The sequence below is a fragment of the Varroa jacobsoni genome, unplaced genomic scaffold, assembly GCF_002532875.2.
Source record: "Varroa jacobsoni isolate VJ856 unplaced genomic scaffold, vjacob_1.0 scaffold_346, whole genome shotgun sequence".
Classification (NCBI taxonomy): domain Eukaryota; kingdom Metazoa; phylum Arthropoda; class Arachnida; order Mesostigmata; family Varroidae; genus Varroa; species Varroa jacobsoni.
Genome location: NW_019213248.1, coordinates 11437 through 31916, shown reverse-complemented (window position 1 = coordinate 31916; position 20480 = coordinate 11437). Strand labels below are relative to the sequence as shown.

Here is a 20480-nt window from a genome sequence, read left to right as displayed (position 1 = left end):
AACGGCTTGAAATTGTACGGCTAAGAGCCAACGCGGAATAGGCAACAGCAAGAGGAAAGACCAATTATGGCTGAAACGGGCGTCGTCCGAATGTTGTGATCTATACGATTATAAATTTTACTTTTCTCGGCCATTTTATGCCAAGCTTTGCCTACTCCTCACTTTAGCAGATACATGGAACTTATCAATAGATCATTGTGATACTTTGCTATCCGTCGGATATTCACTTGGCACGTTAAGCAAACAACTTCGACCAACTTAAAACTCGACTTAAACAAACTGTCATTTATATTGTCTACATTTTTCGCAAAAACGTCACTCCTATCCAACACGCCAGCGGAAACAACCGCTTTGTTTTGACTAGGTTTGTCACTTTTGGTCTAAATCTTTAGGAAGTACGAGGCCGCGAATCAAGAGGCCGCACCACTGAACAGCCTATAAAATGGTAGTTTGAAAATTCCTAATGGAAGAACTGAGGTGTAAATCGGAGATGAAAACTTGCCCGTGTCATACTGGATGACATGGCTTATAGGCCAAGCATATCTGCCCTTGTTACGACTGCTAAGAAGCAATTTTTCTTTCAAAAAAAAAAGGATCGTTGCTGAGCTATTGTAAGTTTTGACAGATGCCAGTAAACATATTGCGTTTAAGTACCCCTAAGACACATGTTTAATTTAGTAATAATAAAATTCACTTTCAAGTTAAGTCAATCGATGACTAGAAATAGGCTTTTTTGATGTGAGTGAAACGGCGCATTTAATCGAACTCTCGCTTTTTTCCACCTTTCACATATGGCAGTCGGAATTCAAGCAGTTCATCTGCATCCAAAAATGCCATCTTATGTTATACCAATACCTCTATAGGACGCTTGTATGAACAATTTAGTTGTAATTATTAATAAGAGCCTCACCGGTACGTAGATCTCAGTTTATCTATCTTCATTCCATACACATGCCTGCATAAAGACAGGAATAAAAAAGAATATCGATTGAATTGTTGCATTCCCTTATAAATGATGTTAATATATACTCTTCTAGTCAACCACTAGGCACTAAAGTAGCTAGCTAACGTTTATGTAATGAATATCCTGTAATAAAATTGTATTCATACTATTTTACTACGTCACCATTCATGTGCTACTACCGCAGCCCTCCTTTGTGTCTTATGGCAATTTTTACGGGATTGCGTTTTTCCTTTGATTTTGTATTTATCGTTACGGTTATCATCGTCGTTAAAGTACCGCCTGTTCTTTATGTGTTTTACACTGATTCCAGGATCGGGAATTTGTGGAGCTGGAAGTGCCATACAATGGCGGGAACCCGAACCGACCCAGTTCGACTCCGCCGCTATCGCCAGCTGCCTCTGAGGCGTCTCACGAGCGACACGGCCTGCTCAACTCCTGCTGCGGCTCGCGGGGCCGCTGCAACCGAAAGAAATACCAGGTACATAAGCTCAAAAAGCTCGACCATCAAGGCTATCAGGTGCAGCAGCATACAGGCAAGCATCACCGAACGGACTCACAGGGCTCGGGAGGTCGCTCCCGACCTCACACACAGTTAGATATTGATCTTGAGACGATTGAGTCGTAGGCCGGTCTTTGCCCCACAGGGTCACCTCCGCTATTCAGAACCATTAGTGGTAACCGACAAGGGCAACATTTGCTGTCCTTAAATGTCTCCAACTTGAACAATTCAGCATCCACCAGTCAAACCACTCAAAATCTTTGTACGGTAATGACGGCTGTATCAGATGCAACAACCTTAAAAGTTGTTGGCCTTGACCATTGTTGCCCGTCGTCTCTGGCTACCACGACAACCTCACCTAGCAATGATGATCAGCCAGCCGCCAATAGTAACAAAGCTAACGATCGTCACGACAACAGGCGGCTTTCGCAATCGGACAGAAAGGTTTTACCTATTTATTATTTTTTGCCATAATAGAAAAAGACACACTCATATGGAAGGAGCTCTTCTAGTTCGGCACACGTACTTCTATGCAGGCGAAAAAATGAATAGGAAACGTGGCCAATTAAGAGCCATGATAACCATTGTTGTTATATGGTCCTAGACGAATGGCCAGACTGATCCAGTCGAGAAGTAATCTTACCAGCCTTCCAACACGTCCTAACGTATTGACTCTTCCTTCTTGCTGTGTATAGAGTTCTGGTATAATCATTATAAAAGTAATTACTATATGAAATGTTATTTTACGTATGCAACACTGCCGAGGGCCGCCCCGCTTTAGGAGAACAAGAGCAGCGGCAACTGATTACTGCAACGTAATGATAATGATAATCCCGGATTGAATTAAGATTCATGCGTGTATATTTGTATAAATTTCATTGTCGATTTTCATAGTTGTCTTTACACTCTTCCATAAACGTTGTACATCTACAGAGAACAATTCCTTCAGCCGATAGTTGCAGTTTCTAAATAGTTGGATCACGATGAAAAGGCGGACATCCACAACAAACTCTGGCCGATAGACATCTTGGAATAGTTATTCTATTATTTATCTTGGTACTACTGTTATTATTTTAAATTTCGAAATTTTTACTAAATGTATTTTGCGACTTCAACGGTTTCAGACATCACAAACGACCCGTAATTGTCATTGAGCACATCTCTTTCGCAGAATAATAATAATAATAATGATGAAAATGATAATTGTTGACATTTAATGGCAATCTTGCTATGTCAACAGATGTATAGTGAACCAAAGAAAAAAAAAGGTAAAGGACGTATAGGTAAGTGTCAACCATAGCGTCATCCCCGTTATGTGGACGGGTGTCTTACGTTACGTGTCTGAAATGCATCAAGAGCCGTTCGTCTTCTGTGTGATTATATATAAATCAATTCCTGCCTGATCATCTGTCCGTCGGTTTTGAAATAGCTTATTCTCATTTTGTGACCTGTGGGGCGGTTATGAATAAAACGTAGCAAGATCAGAAAATTAGATTGTGAATCAAAAAAAAAAAAACTGGATTACATCTAATTCCAATTAATATACCCCTAATTGCATAAAATACTAGTGACTATTATACTCATAATAATATATAGGTCTGTAAGGCTAAACTGAACAAAATTACCTTTCCTATCACAACTTAGCTATAATATGTGTACAAGGTAAACCAGGGACCATCATTAATAGTATAAAGAAGAAAAACAAGCAGACAGTGTTTCTGAGTGGTACACAAATATAAAATCATATGTAGTTCCCTCTCTCTCAAGAACTTATTCACCAGTGTGGGTACGATCTGTTGTCCTATTACTATAACGTTACACGATTATAGGGCATTATACGAAAGTGCCACCTAAGTCGGTACCACGTTCCACGTACAGTATGTATGTACGACATCACGTCTGGCGAAAAAAGATTCATACCGAGCTGACCATAAGCAGTGAACCTTTCGTGTATACACAGTCCTGTGAGCCCGTCTTCGGTTGAGATGACTTTGGCGTGATGGTGGTGATGCCAACGTCGTCACTCTCGTTTTGAAAAACGAAGTAAAAAAAAGAAAAGTTCTTGTTATTCATTTGGCATTCGGTCGTTGTCATCTGGCGCATCCACCTCTCGCCTTCCGCCTGTCTGCAGTCTGTGACCCATCGCTCGAGTGTGGCCTGTCGTGTGTTTTACGGATTGTAGCTGCTACCCTGGGAATTTGCCTGGTCGTCTGCTTAACGTAAAGGCCTGGCCTTACAATCAAACGAACTTATTTGAGCAAAAACACCAGCCAGCCAAGCAATGTACCAGCATCAGCAACCAAGCATCATCTGCTACTGCTATTACTTTTCTGTACCAAGTAACCCAATTAATGCTCGCAAAACCAATCACAAAGATGTAGCAACTTCGTTAACATTGTTTCTGTTAGAGAAACGCTTAAAGAGTGCGTATGCTGCTCCCAAATACCATAGCCATGTAACCCATCAGGTAAGCGAGCGAAGTCATGCAAATGCAATGTGAGGTCCATCGAGCTATGATCTATCTATCTAACTATTTCTATTCATCAGAGCACATTCAACGTGCCCAAGGGCATAATTCCTTATATCACGCCATCTACAAACAAACCCTTGTAATCTACCTGTTACCTGTAATGAACCATTGCACGCCTCTCTGTAATCAACAGACACCTGCCACCAAGCATTTAGCTAACACCGGAAACCCACACCCGTGCAATCATCAAAAATAACCTGCCAACCCATCGTACTAATCCACAAGCTGCCTTCAAGTTCACCCACTTACCCAAGTAACCATTTGAGAATCCTATCTATAACGGTAAATTACAATCAACTACCTACAACACTGACTATAGTACCTAGCAGCCAGAAATCAAACGTACTTTAAATCCGAAGAGAACAATGGACCCAACTAAACTTCGTTTTATTTCTTCGATACCTCTTCTATAATTTTCTGTACATTTTATCAGCCTTCACCTCGACGTGACAATACCATTATCCAGCACCATTTCAACACTTATTTTAATCCAAAGGAACGGCCTTGTCTTAGTAGTACGATTGCATACGTTGTCTATAGAAATGAATCTTCATTCAAACATACATGAACCTATCCAATTCCCGCTCCAGTCCCCAGCATCGGCCACTCTTTTTCTAGAATCCTGATACGAGCTTTATGCGTCGGTATCCATCGAAGTAAATCGCGGACCGAATGTCAGAATCCCTAAGGAATTATGTATCAATTCTTAGCATCCGCCGCTCACCTAAAAGCCTATATAGTTTTATCTCCTTTTATACAAGCACGTTTGTCTTTGCTTTTAGTCGTTTTTCGTATGTAAGCAGGTTTTCCGTCTCGGCTATGAAAAATTTACATTAGGTTCGCTTCGTCTAAAGGTTTTACAAACAGCTTGGATAAGATACTGTGTGTTGTCTTTGAGATGCAGATCTGTGGAGATGTACCCTGTAATTTGGAACAGTTTCTATCTATTGCAAAGATTAGCGCAGCCAATTGACGAAACTATCATTTTTCAGACTTGAGTAACGCTTTTGACAGCCAGTGGGTTATTCCTCTGGTAAGAGACCTGTATGCCGTGCAGATGTACACGACCCGTCGCGATATGTTACGTTCGAGTAAGAAAACATTGTTTCAAGGAACCTGTTACAGAACATCTTATAATACTATACTCGTTATAAATATACCCTGTCACTTTTCCTAGAAACGTCTTCTTGAGAGCTCTCTGTCTGCCTGTGATAACCAGTTAATGCAGAACGCAAACCCAACATGTTGAAAAATGCAGTTTGATTGTTGTAGGATTATCAGTTTGCTGCAGTTACTTCTCCTACGTCATATTGCTCTTTTGACATTTGTTTGTCGCGCTTTACTTAACGTGGACTGTCTAAAAGGCGCTGCTATACCAAAACAGCTCTAGAGCTATTTGTCAGAGATTATATCGCAGACACAGTGTGCCGATCTGTGGACACAATTCTCTCAAAAAAATTATGAATGCTTTTCTATAGAAAGATCATAATTGTAATATTTCGCAATATAGAAACTAATCGATTTCAAAATTTCGCGGCCCGCTTTTGATCGCCTGATTGTCTTTCTGCATCCGCTTATCTATCGGGCTTCGCCCTCGCCCTCGCGAACCGCCTTAGAGACATGATTCTAGCGTAATGTTCTAACAATCACGATTATTTTGGCTGCCATTATTCTATTGTAATTACCGTTCTACGGTTATGATAACGGTAACGTAAACTGTTGTTTCTATCCTTCACATTAAGTATCACTAGAACGCTATATTTTTAGCGTGGAAGCAGATAAATTTGTTGTGATCTTTATTGTTTACTTTGTACTTGTACTATGATACAATAATTATTATTAAAATGTCTTTCTCCAAGCAAGGATTATTACTAACGCATTGCCTTCTGCTAGTAATCGTGATGATCATCGTTGGCCACATACGCCTATTACTAATAGATCGAACTGGATTAACAGAAAACGCAGTGAGGATCTACAACGTGTTTTGCTATATTCAAATCTAGGCGGGTTCTTCTAATGTACAATGGTTCATTTAATTATTCTGTGCGCGCCAAACTCGTCTAATAACAACCGGGCTTCTCATTTGCCGTCGTGTGAAACAGTCGAGTTCTCAAACATTCACTAAATTCCGCCTGTCTTGAGAGACTCCAACTTGCCATGTATGTTCTTATACAGCGTTCGCAGAAAGTAATAGGACTCCACAGTAAAAGAGATAAACGAACGAAATGTTAAAAGAAAGTATTTAAATGCTCCACAGCAGCGACAACAAACAATTGCTAATAATACCTATCTAGTTATTAACTGTGCCGCAAATCTGAAACAAATCGGTCGCGAACATAGAACAAGTTCCTACAAGGTTACTGTGTCTACTGGACAGACTGAAATAACTGCACAGAGGTTAAGTAGGCCGATGTACACCTATTTTACGGATCTTCTGCTGCAGGTCAACTGTTTCTATATCACGGCGCAACTTCCTGGTCCTTCTTACCGGCCACATCCAGGTGGAGTTAGCATCTCGGAAGTGACTCAGGTTCACCATTAGCGACGTCTCCTGAAATCGTTCGTGAAATCTCTGGGCAAACATCCTTTCTATTGGCACTTTTATTTATTTGGACCTCCACGCTGCTTTTACTTTCTCTAACCTTAGTCTTCCTACGAAGGCAAATATCGCAGGTCCTAGTCCTGCGTTGTTTCTCTCGAAACGTCACATCCGACAAGCATCGTAATGTTCTCAAACCCTCTGTTATGCTCGTACTATTCTCCACTGTTTGTTGTATTCATGTGTATTTTCATATGTATATTGTATTCATGACTCTTAAAACGATCAGACAGATGTATCAGTCGGAAGACATACATTATTGTTTGCATTTTGTTCCGTAGAGGCCGTGAAGTCAACTCAACTCATGAGCTGAGAGACCGATGACATCGGAGACTCGGAGAGCTCCGTGTTGGGTAGATTTCTGAGGGATACGTAATTCAGGACTAACTAGCCTTGCATGAAAGCATCTGGTGCAGGGTCTGTGACATATCTCACAATGCACTGGCCTCGTTATATCACGATAGAGAACAGCAGGCATAGCCATCACGTCCTTCTCGTGCAGACTGTTGTCGGCGTTACAGTTGGCCAGTGCCAAACCACAGCACGTGAAACAGCTAAGGCCTGCAACGGACACGGGTTTGTTTATGAGGGATGGGAAGGTTGAGACTACTTTGTTAGGAGCACGAGCCTAACCCCTGATTGCTAGAAGTCCACGGAAAAGAGTAGCAACTGTCCTCTGGGGACTGTGTACAGCTGAGAAGTCGGCCGTCATTCGCTATGTTGAACGGGAAACGACAAGTTGCGTCCGTGTTAAAGCCAGAGTGGTTATAAGGGACGAATTCTCTTTGAATTTTCTCATACAGTTCTTCTTCCGCTTGACACTGCAAGCTTCCTACTGCTGGTATGTTTGCTTCTGTGAAGTAGTAGGAAACACATCAAGGCATCTCGTTGATGACATACCCCTTGTGGTGATTGCATTTCCGGAAAGCCAACCAGACATTGCTGACTATGCTTTTCTAACATTGTCACTAATACAAGATGTCGCATATATTTAATGCAGCTTAATAGGAGGTCGCAAGAGTTGCTGATGATAAGACAATAAACCATAATGGATTGCGAAGGATCCTGCAGGACATATTTAGTTTGGCTGCTTTCATTGTAGCACACTAGAAAGTCCTTATTATTTATTATTTCCCCTCTAACAAACCTACGCTGCCTCGCAAGAAGAAGACTTCTATCTTCAAAGTTGGCCTGTTTCAGCTTACAAAAAGAATTGTTTTTACAAAGTGCTATAAAAGAAAAAAAAAGTATTTTTAACCGAATGGCAAATGCTCTTTCAACCTTTAAAGTGTCATTTAAATTATGAAACTTAAAAATGCAAAAAAAGAAACCTATTTCTTTTCATATTGAGCTTATAATCATATCTTTAGCTGTAAATTTTGCCGACTATTAGATAGGATCAAGAACAACGCAGGGGAGAGAGCCTCAGGGTTTAGACGAGCATGTGCATCTTTTAATCTTCGAAAATCTATGACAGTGAAACTCACTGCGTTTTCATCCGAATGATCAAAGAAGGCACTAGAGAACAAGAAGTAATCAATTTGCTGCCCTTATTTTACTTGCCCTGTCTTTTCGTATCTTTTTTAAATCACCGCAACCATCATTAATTCTGCTCACCCTAACTTTTCCAGTAGCATCGAATGAAAAACTTCCCACGCTTGAACCTTTTTCGTTTTAGAACTCCACTGCCCCACTTCCTTACCTTCCCTAGCTCCAGCTGCTGCACAATTATCTTCACTTTGTGTACTTACGGCCAACAACGACCTTTTTTTTCTCGAAAAGCGTCCTATTTATATATCTATCCCTTTTTACCTAGCTAACACCTATTCGTGTCTGGAGTCAATTTACCATAGAGACCCCCACATTTAAACTTCCGACCTCCAACCATTTTTAGCACTTTCAAGCCGATCCCTCTGACCCAGTGACCTTGACTTCGAGGTCATCCTTCTTTATTCTGTCGGTATACGTACCTCGTAGTATTGGCCAAATGCCCTTTTTACTAATCTCAATCGTAGTCTATTGACCACCTAAATACGTATATTTTAGCTGAGCGATGACCTAATGATACCATACTGTTACAAAGCGTCACACACAGTAACAACTGTAATAATGGTACATTTTTATTTAAAAACAAAAAGCCAGAGGAACAAATGGTGCTGTTAATGCAATCTCTATGCTGTCAAAGTTCGCCTAGATCGGAGCTGACGACACGCCTCACAACGACGTGTCACGACAGCGAGCCTACTTGCAAAACATTTCATTTCATTTCACCGATACGCACCCAGTCACCGGAATATCACTTGCAGAAAACAGACGCAGCAAGAAAAGGTCGTATCGCAATGCATACATTTACACCGCGTATGAATACTACTGCTGTGTGCTCAAACCGCCACCGACCTACTCGACACGCTTCGCACGAACCCATGAAGAGTTCACGAACCGATGAGCTACCACGTTTCCGCTATTATACGCGATCAAAACGTTTACTGTTAATAATAATCGAAGCAAACACATAATGAAAACAGACATGAGAGATTTAACTACGGCACAGATAGCATGCGCGCCTTTTTTATCACTGTCGCTGTTTTTGCCACCACTGTATCGTGAAAAAAATCGACAAATTAACGTACCATTGATACCAACTGGCTTCCGTCACTAACACCTCAACGAATAATGCTACCAGCCCGTATTCCTTGAGCGACCGCTAGCTATGCGAGTATTTATGCAATGCTGGCACTATTGCTATATGATCATTTTGGCCGCCGTATTATTAGATTTTGTTTACTTCATGATCAATTTAACCGCTGTGTGTTGTTGTGATACACGGAATACAGTGTTTTGCATAGCATCGGCTGCCGTCACCGTTGCTACTGCCGGGAAAACAGAATTTGCCTAGAAATCCTATGAGGAGCAAGGCGGTCCACGAAAATTATTAAGAACAAATGAATTTCGTTTTATAAACTATCCCTACTTTTCACATTGTTGGCTGTGATGTCTTTGACCACCACTACCTCATAACCTTTTCCGCCGCCTTCTTTTGGTCTGCAGCACCTTTTACCTTTCGGCCTATCATCGGTGTGGATGACGAGCACCTAAGGTTCAGCTCCCTCAAGCTCGGACTACCGAAGCTCGGCCGGGTACGATGACGTTCCGATAATAGCTTTTCTTCTACCTAAAAATCACACTAACTATTCACTACACCCCAAAATGTATTCAGGTCACCATCTGAATATCTCTGTAATCGAATGTTGTAACTGTTGAATGAAACGGAACCAATTCACGCGGTTTGATCCGCGCAATGACCCAATGCTTCTGGATTGTGGCACCGCTGAACCGCGACTTGCCGCTTGACCCATTTGCTGATGAGTGCCTCCTTTTTCACCTCCTCTGCAACTTTTCCTGTTTCATCATTACTACTAAATTGGAAAACTTGACACACTGCTCACTCTACTACAATACGATTTCACGTGTTTTTCCTCTTCTTGCCTCTTTAATTCTCAAGGTACCTTCTGAAACCTGCACAACATTTGTTATGGAAAACCCATAAAGGATGACAGCACTGACGGTGCGCTGTTGGCGCTATAGGGTTGGGCTATGGTGTGCCGTAGGTTGTGGGGCTTTACTGAGAGATCGACGAGTCTCATCGAGACCTGGTACCATTCTCTGTGCCGCTATGAACATTGTTGAACGTAAGTGGGCATCACCTGCCCCACCTGTTAGCAGCCGTTCGGGCTTCATTTAATCACATCTATTCGTGCACCCACTCACTCACTCTGACATGTGCTTGTCTCCGTGTGCGTGTTGTGTGTGAGCGTGTACTGGGGACCATTGTAAGCGGAAATCAGCAAGTGATCCAGGACTGCTTGGACTCAAACAGTGAACTTAACTCCACACGCAGACCAACCAACAGCTGCCCAACCATTCATCTACCATACGACCACTACGTCATAACTTCGAAAGCGGTCAAGTTAACAGCCTGTAAGCACCATAGTTTTTCCTCCTCTTGTAACAGAAAACTGAAAAGCACCAATGCCGTTTTCATCTCTGGGCCGAACGACCTCCGTCTATCCTCCTCTTTTAATTATAGCTAGAGACTATAATGGTGAATTATGTTAAGAAACCTTGTGTAGGACTGTTAATGAGGATCTGATTGAAACGAAGAATCTACAAATGTTGAAAGTACACGAAATTTTAAACTACTAGAATGTAACATGATGGCCTCGAAACTTTGCTAATTACTGAACTTATACAGGCTTAACATCCTGCAATCATATTTTTCGAACGATACGTTGTGTAAGGTTATCATACGATGAATAAAGAACTCTCATTTTTGAGACGTTGGGGTAGCCCTTAGCTACACGATCAGCTCAGCTTCCCTATGTAAACAACTTTACCATTCTGCATCAGGCTAGCATTCGAACTAACGAAACAATCCCATTCTTAAGGCTTTCTTCTTTCTAGGCTCGTATAGGTCAACTAAGGCCTCTCACGGTAGTGAAACAAAAGCTAAACTAATACAATACACAGGCCCATACCGATATCAGTCAAGCAGTTGACTAATGCATAAGAGAAAACCCGACCCGATCCACCTAAAGTAGATTCAACAGAAGCGAGAATTTAATGGCTAGGACCCTGCTCGTCGTTGGTGCTTCCGGGCCTCTGTGGCTCATTCTAATTATACGATGTATAGTCTACGGACGGCGCAGTCCCCTCGTTAATATATCGAAATCGAGGTTAATTAATTGTACTTGCGGACGTGTATATCGCAGCGGGAACAAGCAATCGCTTAAGTGAGAAGCGGGACTCGTCACGGGCTTTCGTGTGCTCTCCACGGATCCAAAATGGTAGTATTCATCCCATATGGTACAGCCACGACTTCACCGCTTGTCGAACGCTTCCCTATTGACGGATACGTTTCCAATGCAAGCATACAATTATCCTCTCGAGATAAATACTAGCCTACATGGAGGACGATGATAACAACAAAGACAAGAACAGTATCGACAGACCTACACACCCCTAACCGGTATCCCGTTAATTCCTTGCTATTTAGGTCGCCAATGAGAAATGACGAACAAAACAGCACAGTGCAAAGTATCTAACAATACGTTATTATTGTTGATGCAAAAAAGGTTATACGCTAAACAGTAGTAGCTCATCAATACAGCATGGACTGTTTTCAAATAACCGTAGCAGAACTAATGCCAGGTCAGAGAATGCTGGTTAGTACTCTAACAGCTATAGCAGCAACGACAACGCGTAACAGCAGCGTACAAAACAGGTTACGACAATGACAGAAAAATAGGCGGCTAAGAAGGTTAGCAGCAGCAGCAGTAGCAGTAACAACTCCCAATTCTAACAAACTGTCAATCCAACGAGAACGCGAAGAACATCTAGAACATGACAAGCTGATGATGATGCTCGATGATCAATCAATCGACTAATAATTACGCCACAACAAATTTGTTTTCGATAAACAATATATCGTCAGTCATTTTTTCCTGCACCCTGATGATACTCACTTTAACACGTCTGCCAAATCTTGCGAATGTACGCAACAAAGAACAATATGTTAATTCGACCCTGCAAGTTCTCATCAAGTTTTTACCTTCATAAAGCAGAATAAGACGACAATAAAGCCAAGCTCATGTTCGCAATTTCTCCCTTAGGCCGATAGCGACAAATGCAAATCCCGTATAAAAATGAATACAATATCCAACATTTTTGAAAAAAATCAGTAACAACAATTTAATAACGACATAAACACATCAGAATCTGTAAGATGCAAACGGACATGTCAACAACACAAAATTTTCATCTTCAACAACAGCATTGGTCACACTAGCTGAACCACAATGGAAGGCACCCAAATTGATCCGAGCATTGCCATCTTATTTCGCCAGAGAAAGGAACTCTAATGGAGATTATTGCCTAGTAAGCCACAGTGTACACTCATAATCAAAAGCAAACAAATATATAAATAAAAATCGTTTAGATTCTACACTGAGCATTTCCTAATAACCCGTTACCTTTCTGTGCGAGGGGCCTAACACCAGCCCTTCTCCCCGCGTATGAACGGCGAGTAAGTGGACATGCTCGTATAAAATAAGCGTGCTAATTGCTTTATTTTGACATTCCGCTAAACAATAAGTGCTGGGCTTCTTTGGAATATGCGATAATTTTACGTCTAAGCGCCCCTTCAAACTGCCTCTACTGACCAACAATCCATCGGTCCCGTTTCTACGACATTACCAAGGTTTTGTGGAACTTCCTCTACTGTAACGTTACGACTGTAATGCTGTTACAGCTCTAACAATTATCCAATAACGATAACTCAATTGTGCATCTTTTCGAAACGCGAACGACACATTTCTGCCGCTGTCTTCAATGACCGTGGTCCTCTCTTATATAAATATTTACATATTTCGACACAGCATCTACATCTAGGTATATTTAAGTAGAAAGCATATATATATGTATTTGTGAAACTTTGATATACACAACTCGTAAAAACGTTCTTTCCCGCTAAGAACATACAATCAGTAAACAGATTAAGTGGAAAGATAGAGACAAAACTGACGGTCACATCAATGCACGAGACGAAATGCACAAAACAGAGAATGACGAACTAAGGAAACACTAGCGTAAGGACAAAATACCTCCAGTCTGATAATAATAATTATATAAAAGTAACTTATAACAGTGGGCTATCAAATTGACATTACCGCTGACGTTATCGTGAACGTAAACCGTTTACGATGCCTATCAGCATTTGCAAGACCCTGTCTCTGCCAAAGATATTACAAAACCTATATCAATCATTTCAAGATAAAGATTGACAGAATACTGAAATATAAATAGGCCTAATGACAATAAAACGAAGGTAGCTCCCGACTAAATGAAGCCGCCACTATCGCCACCACCACGAGATACCACGAACTTTTCTTCTACACAATAACGAAAGCATGATAAATGTTCTTTTCATGTTTTTATAGAAATGAGAAATCGTAAGCACATACAACAGATCAGACGACTTGCGAAGAGTCACTGATCATTTCAGTCCAAGGACAGCCACTAAGTCAGTCTCATTTCCCGCACACACACACACACAAACACATAAACAATGCACAATAAAATATGGCAAATTAATTAACTGATGGGAATACAGACGGCAGCCCTGTGTGCAGGAGTAAATTGAAAATATATGCTAGCATATATTTTTCTATATATATATAAAGCCACCACACAAAAGGCACTAGCACCTGTAAGGTAATGTTCTCTCATTGTAGCTAGATGCGACTTTCATAACCTCAATGATCCGATAGCTATACTTAAATGAATGGGCCAACAAGTATTTGATGTATGACTATTACACAACATAGACCAGTACGATATGTGCACAGTAACAAAATAAAATAGAAAAAATAGCACATGCACATAGGCAGCAGAAAATGCATTCACAGATGGTTTTTGTCCAGCATAAAATCCCCCTTGATAAACTGTTAGACACAAATATCGAAAAGCATAGCACTGAATTGAAGCTGTCATGCCCACTACCACCGTTACGATTAGCAATGGAACACTGCGGCGGACCACATAGTAGCCATTCTGTAGAACAGCATATTATTGAAATGAGGGAAAGCAGAATAGATACAACACACACTTCGCACAATGATGACGCGACAAGGGAGCCATACGCCGTGTTCATTTCCTCAACGCTTTCCCTCCCACGCCTCTGAAGTTCTGTACACAAGTGTAAATAGGAACTCACCGTATAGATGTTGACTCATAGATAACGATATATAAATTTAGATTAAAAGCTTAATTGTAATGCTTAAACTGTCTATGGTAACACGTTTAGTAGGTACAATTATAAACAAAGTATAGATATGCACCGAAATAACGAAACGATGACACACGATGTTGACAAAACGCTACTATTATTATTACGTATTATAATAAGTGTGATTACGTGAATGGTAATCGTGCTATTACCGAAAATATCTATCCAGCTAACTGGTATTGGTGGTAACAAGTGTATGGTAAAGAACTGATGCTGTCAAGTGAGCGGTACACAATTTGAAAAGGTCTACCGTCCGCGGTAAGGTATTTGTCCCATTGTTACTAGAATCCTATGAACTGCAATACGGGAAAAAATACAAAGGGGCCAGAAAGCAAAAAACGGTTCTACTCGAGCGAAATGTACGTGGTTTCAGCGAAGAACAGCTTGTGGAGCACTACAGACGCCGACAAGGTATGGCATCACCAAAAAAATAAGAGATACTTACGCTTTTCAAATATTAGAACAGTGCAATTTCTCACCTCTCTTGACCTATTGTCACCGCTATCGACAGGTGAAGCCAACTATATGCTGATGTAGCGAGCTCGTCCCGATAGTGTTATTAATGTTCTCTGATCCCTGATCGCTGGACGGAGCGCTTTTGCTTGCTGAGCATCGCGTCGCCCAAGCGCTGGAACACGATCTTCGCTCTCGTAGAACCGTGCCGGTTACCCCTTCGATGTTGTATCGCAACTGAGCAGTGAAGAGTAATAGATAGCTGGTCAGTCACTCATTAGCAGGTCCTGAAACGATCAAAGACCGACAGAGAAGCGGAGCATTATGAATATTGTTAAGTATAGGTAGATCGGATAACTCTTGCAATGATGCTAATTATAATAGAGAAAATAATGAAACTACGGATTCTCGATTAACTTCATCTCAGGATGGGAAAGACACGGCACATTTTTGTTTGTTATAAAGGTTCCGCTCACTCAAATCGAGAACCAGGCCAACCCTTTTTCGAAGACTATTCGAATGCTGAATACATCAGATCGAGCACCAGCAACAGTTTTTCTACCCTGTTCTATGTTTACCACTCAAGTATACGATAAAGCCTCCACTAGTGTCCTTTTTTTGTTCTACATCGGTCTCACAATTTATCTCACAATTGCCATTTATCAAATTACTGCTCTCTGCCATTTATACCCAGTTCGTATGAAATACCATAGACTAATAGATTTGATTTCCAGATCAGCCGGGCCACACCGATCATATAATAATAAGTGTGCAAAACATATATGTATATATGCGATACACTGCATACGTACGTAGTGTCTCTCAGACAGAAATGCCGGTCACGATAGAGAACTGGACCTGTTCGATTGTGCAATTCCTGTAGAACGACCATGTATGGTATATCTGCTATAGAAACAATGACACATGTTATTAGAATGGACACGAAACAACACGAAGTTGTAGTATAACATACTGCGACGAAAATACATGCACAAACCCTCAAATAGGCACAAATTTAATACTCGCTGACGCAGTGGAAAACATGCAGCAACTCCGATCTATAATAACTACCCGATATACAATCCGGGACAAAAAAAAATCTAGTTACGACACTCGTTCCAACATATTATAAGTATTATCTCGGCGGATGGCGAAAATGGATCGTAAGCATGCACAGCTTCAGCAAACAGTACACAATCACTTGCGTTTATTGACGATTTCATCCTATTTACAGAATAACAACAACGAAAGACTCGAAAGTAAATCTAAACATCCATCGTTCACAGGTGCGATGACTGCAACGATATTGTCGAAAACATGAAAGTGCGAATAACCGCATAGAGAACGGGGCAACCGTGCCTGTAAGCACACACAATGCAAACGATGAACAAAGATTAAAAAAAAAATTTCAATTGTCACCGCAAGCGGATTCCGACGATACACGTAAAGCGATCCAGTGCTTATATGCCTACATGTACCTAAAGAAAAGGTCCATATATATATATAATCTATATACAGGAATATTTCTCTCTTTTTATATATATACATACAGATACATATATTTGGTATTGCATGCCGCGTCCTCAGTGGACTTTCGCAAAGACGAAGGCTGATGAACAGGTCGTCACTTAATTGCAAACACTAATTACTGTGCCGCCAGTCATAATGTTGTGTGTGTATATGTAAAAGGAAAAGATGAGTGACACATTTTAGTGTCAGTTCGCCGATGGATCGATGGCATAGATAGCTTCCCACATGTGACTTAACATGATCTCTCTATTCACGTATAAGTGACTGGGCTTAACTTGCGTACTCCCACAAAACACTTACTTCGTTGTCCTTTTATAGCAGAAATTATTGAATCGAGGTTTCGACTATGAGCAGTCGCCCTTATGCAGGTGGGCGTACGTGAAGTGATTTCCATCGTTTGCAACATCGATGTCACAAACGAGTGATTATGGTAATAAATCTAAAGAGCTTAATAAGAAGATGGTAAAGGATTAGTGGTAAGTGAACGTTAGCAAACACGAATGACATATGGTATAAGCTTATATATATATATATATATGTAGATTTAAACATAAAAATATGATATTTCTCTCCATGTTTGTGTGTATGTGTGGCTATGGCAGCTTTTGCATATATCTGCTATAGTGCTGCTCACTGCTATAAGGGCATTCGAAAGTTACCAATTAATGACATACCGTCAAAACCACGGCCACGAACACACAATAGTATCATCCTTTTCGATTAGAATATGGTGCGTACGACTATTGTGTATCACTACTCGTGCACGTACACTTGAATGCACGTATCGTATTTGTACAGCGCTCTGATTGACTTTAATTCAATTTAGTTTTTGTTGTTCTCTTCCAAAGTGAAAAACGGGCTCCATACAAGTATGGCGATTTGGTAAGGGCTTTCCTCGAATATTTTCAATCAAGAATAACAACTTTTTCGAAACCTATGTTCAGCTGCGTCTATCATAGTTTTGCTTTACAGGCCTTCTATGATAGACTTCTATTCTAATTAGACACCGGTGATTTCTAATTAGGCCTAGGTGTCTGGCATTCACATGCCGGCCTCCACCTAAGGCTTTTCTCTACTCCGTAGAATATTGGGAAAGGTCACTGTACAGTATACAGATAGCTGTTTTGCGCAGGCTCTCTGAAGAATGTGTTACCCAAGTGAACCATGTCGCCACAGATATCATCCAAGCCAGACATAAGCAACGGTCTGCATAGTTCTGCGTAGCCCACAAGTTCATTCTACCAACACACATAAACTTCACCACACGATGCACATATAGCACAGAAGAAGATTAAGTAAAGCTAGCTAAATCGATTCATGTGTTACGCATCCGAGCAGCAGAAAAAGCAAGAGATAAGCCCCCGTCTTAGTTCGACGCTACTTCTACCGCCCCTTCATACAGAACCACGTATTACGTACACATTGTATGAGAGCATAAAACGACTTCACCGGTGTCTTATCACGTTGCATGAAGGCGATATGAATGCTATTACACGACTGTAATAGAAACAGTAATGATGCTGGTAACTATTATCATTATTGTCTATTGTTGTGACCATTTTGAAATGGTGAAGCTAAGCTATTTGTTGACCATATCTCGTTGGTTGTGCGATATAAACCGAGGTCGCTATTAATGGGTCCGCTATGCCGACGGTGCTATGTGTATCGCGCGCTTCTCCTTATACGGTAGACAGAACAAAGGACTATTTCACTGAGAACGATTCTCTAACTAAAAAGCTGGCGTAAAAACAAAGCGCTGAACATCTTCGATACCTATGCTAATGTGCCTATGCGAAGAGAATTATGTTCGTTTGGATAACGATGATTTCAGGTAGGATATGGTCGACTTTTTCAGAACTGTCCATATATCGAAATTGGGCTTGCTGCTTATTTAATACAGCAAATTGCACATTGCTAAAGGTTACAGTAAATGAAAAATACAGAAATACTCGTCGAGACCCAAAAAAGCTAATTAGCTTAGAAGTCAATAGTATCCGACATAAAGAGTTCGGGTCCAATAGTGCATCTGTTTGGCATTTGTAGAACGAGATTTTCAAATTGGTTTTCTCTTTCTAGTTTCCTACTTCTCAAGTAGTTTAAGGTCGCAGTTCCAAGTTCTAGGTCTGGTAGGATGACCACATCTAGAGTCATCTCTCATAATATGTTCTCTACTTAGTGAATATCCTTGAACGAAATCTTGTACATTCAGATTCAGTGGTATTGTCGGAAGACCTGATCTCTACGATTGGTTTGTTAGCTGTATCGTGTAGACCTAAGGCTTCATCACGAACCGCGGAAAACAATTGAAAGCTGATCCTCTTCCTTCAATGACCTTATTCCGCAGAGAATTCCAGAATCGCACCCAAGCAGATGCAAAAGTGCCTCTTTTACTCTGGCGAGCTTTATAGATACCCGCAGTGATAAGGAAAGCCTTTATTTTTATTGAATGTATTTCTGTATAGCACGTCCGGTTGGGCACTGGCGACTGCTTTCAAACAGTCATTGGAGACAAATGTTACCCAAATCGTTCGCGTGACTCTAGCCAGCCAACGGAACAGATTTAGCTAGTCGCTCTACGTTGCAGTATAGTGATTTAAAAATGCTCGCTATGCGTCTAGAGAGATGTCCTGTTTGTGTTTGAGCCTACTGTGACCAACGGATTCCATGTACCCCGGCGCCCAATCTCGTTGCGGACCGCAGCTTGCAGCAGCTGGAGAAGTGTGGGCCATCCAGGCCCCATTTAAGGCCATTGATTATATCCGGTCAAAAAATAGCGCGCACTAGCTGACCAGCCAGTCGAACAACTGGAACCGCTAAAACTGCTATTACCCGTCCTTGGCCAGCTCCGCTTGGCGGAACGTTTGTCGTAAATTTTGTTGTCAGGCCAACTCGTCATAACGCATTTGCATCTTTCTACTGGTGAAACATTCCGTTTGGGTAATATAACGAAAAACCCTTACCTTAATCCTAATGGTGCAAGCCATGATGACCTAGTTTCGTGCCAATCCAATCACGCGTCTAGCAAACGACGTCAGCGGTTTCGTCGACTAAGACGCTGCCTTTGTCTGTATGAAAGACCCATGTACGCTTGAAAAACTGCTCGAGAGCTTTCCGATATGAGGAATTGACTTTCTTCAAGTTGGTCTCGGCTAATTTATCGCCAGTTTACCCACTCCGTTAATGACATAAGCAGGCCGTGCGGCAATTCTAGTTCGATTTTCGTGTGTCCTTTACCGCAGGCGTTTCAAGGCTACCTCTTAACCTAGGCCAAAGATATCTCATAGAACTTTTTAAAAAGCATATCATGGACCATGAGGGTTTGCGCCATGCCAAGAACACAATATGATACTGCTGCTTGTTCAATGGCCTCTCTAACCAGCCCTAAGGTACCCATAGGGTCCATCAACGCGTTTCTTTGGTGTGATCCTTAACGATGGAGCGAAAATACAAGAAGGTTATAGCTTAAACAAGAAATTCATAAGAGCAGCAGTTGACATTCATTAGAACAAGCATTACAAGATATATTTATTATAATTTGTGAAGCATCATCGCGGATAAATAACAACGACAACTGACGAAAAAAGATCGCGCAACAGATGAGTGACGTATTAAGCAGTAACAAAACACAACATGAGCTATTCGTAATATATGATTTACCTTGTTTAACTATTACGTGTGGCAGAAAAGTTCAGTGGGAACATTTTACCGTCTTAACCACGACACTGCCAATAACTAGAGCAGAGCAAAAGGAAAACTACAAGATAACAAGACTCAAAAGTTTGAACTGTACAATGTAGCATCATTGTACATTAGCTGTAACGTATCGTCGGCTTGAGTAAACTTTTTTTTTCTATCTATATTTAGCAGGTTATGTGTGCTGCACCTCCCGATGAAAACGATTTGGGTCATAGTTGCCCTGATAGAGAATTGTTTGTACTGAAAAAACAGGGAAGCAATTACGATCTGGTATTCATGAATGATTCTTTCTCTCCCTAGTAGGTCGCGTGAATTAAGATCGTTGTTACCAATGCATCGTCTTTCGATCTCGACCGTTTAAGAACA

At 41.1% G+C, this 20480-nt stretch overlaps 1 protein-coding gene across 2 annotated transcripts in view; it reads left to right on the top strand.

Moving 5' to 3' along the window:
• The window catches only part of LOC111259568 (potassium voltage-gated channel protein Shal), a 55522-nt gene extending 35048 nt beyond the window's left edge, over window positions 1-20474 (top strand). The window contains exons 4-5 of one of the 2 annotated variants that reach the window (XM_086967950.1): window positions 1275-1442; window positions 16175-20474. In XM_086967950.1, coding sequence (XP_086824076.1) covers window positions 1275-1442; window positions 16175-16183 — 177 coding nt within the window. In that variant the 3' untranslated portion in view covers window positions 16184-20474. Of the gene's footprint in view, window positions 1-1274; window positions 1443-10094; window positions 10946-16174 lie in introns of those variants that run through there. The other variant, XM_022831701.2, reaches the window with a different exon arrangement.
• The last annotated feature ends 6 nt before the right edge of the window (window positions 20475-20480 follow it).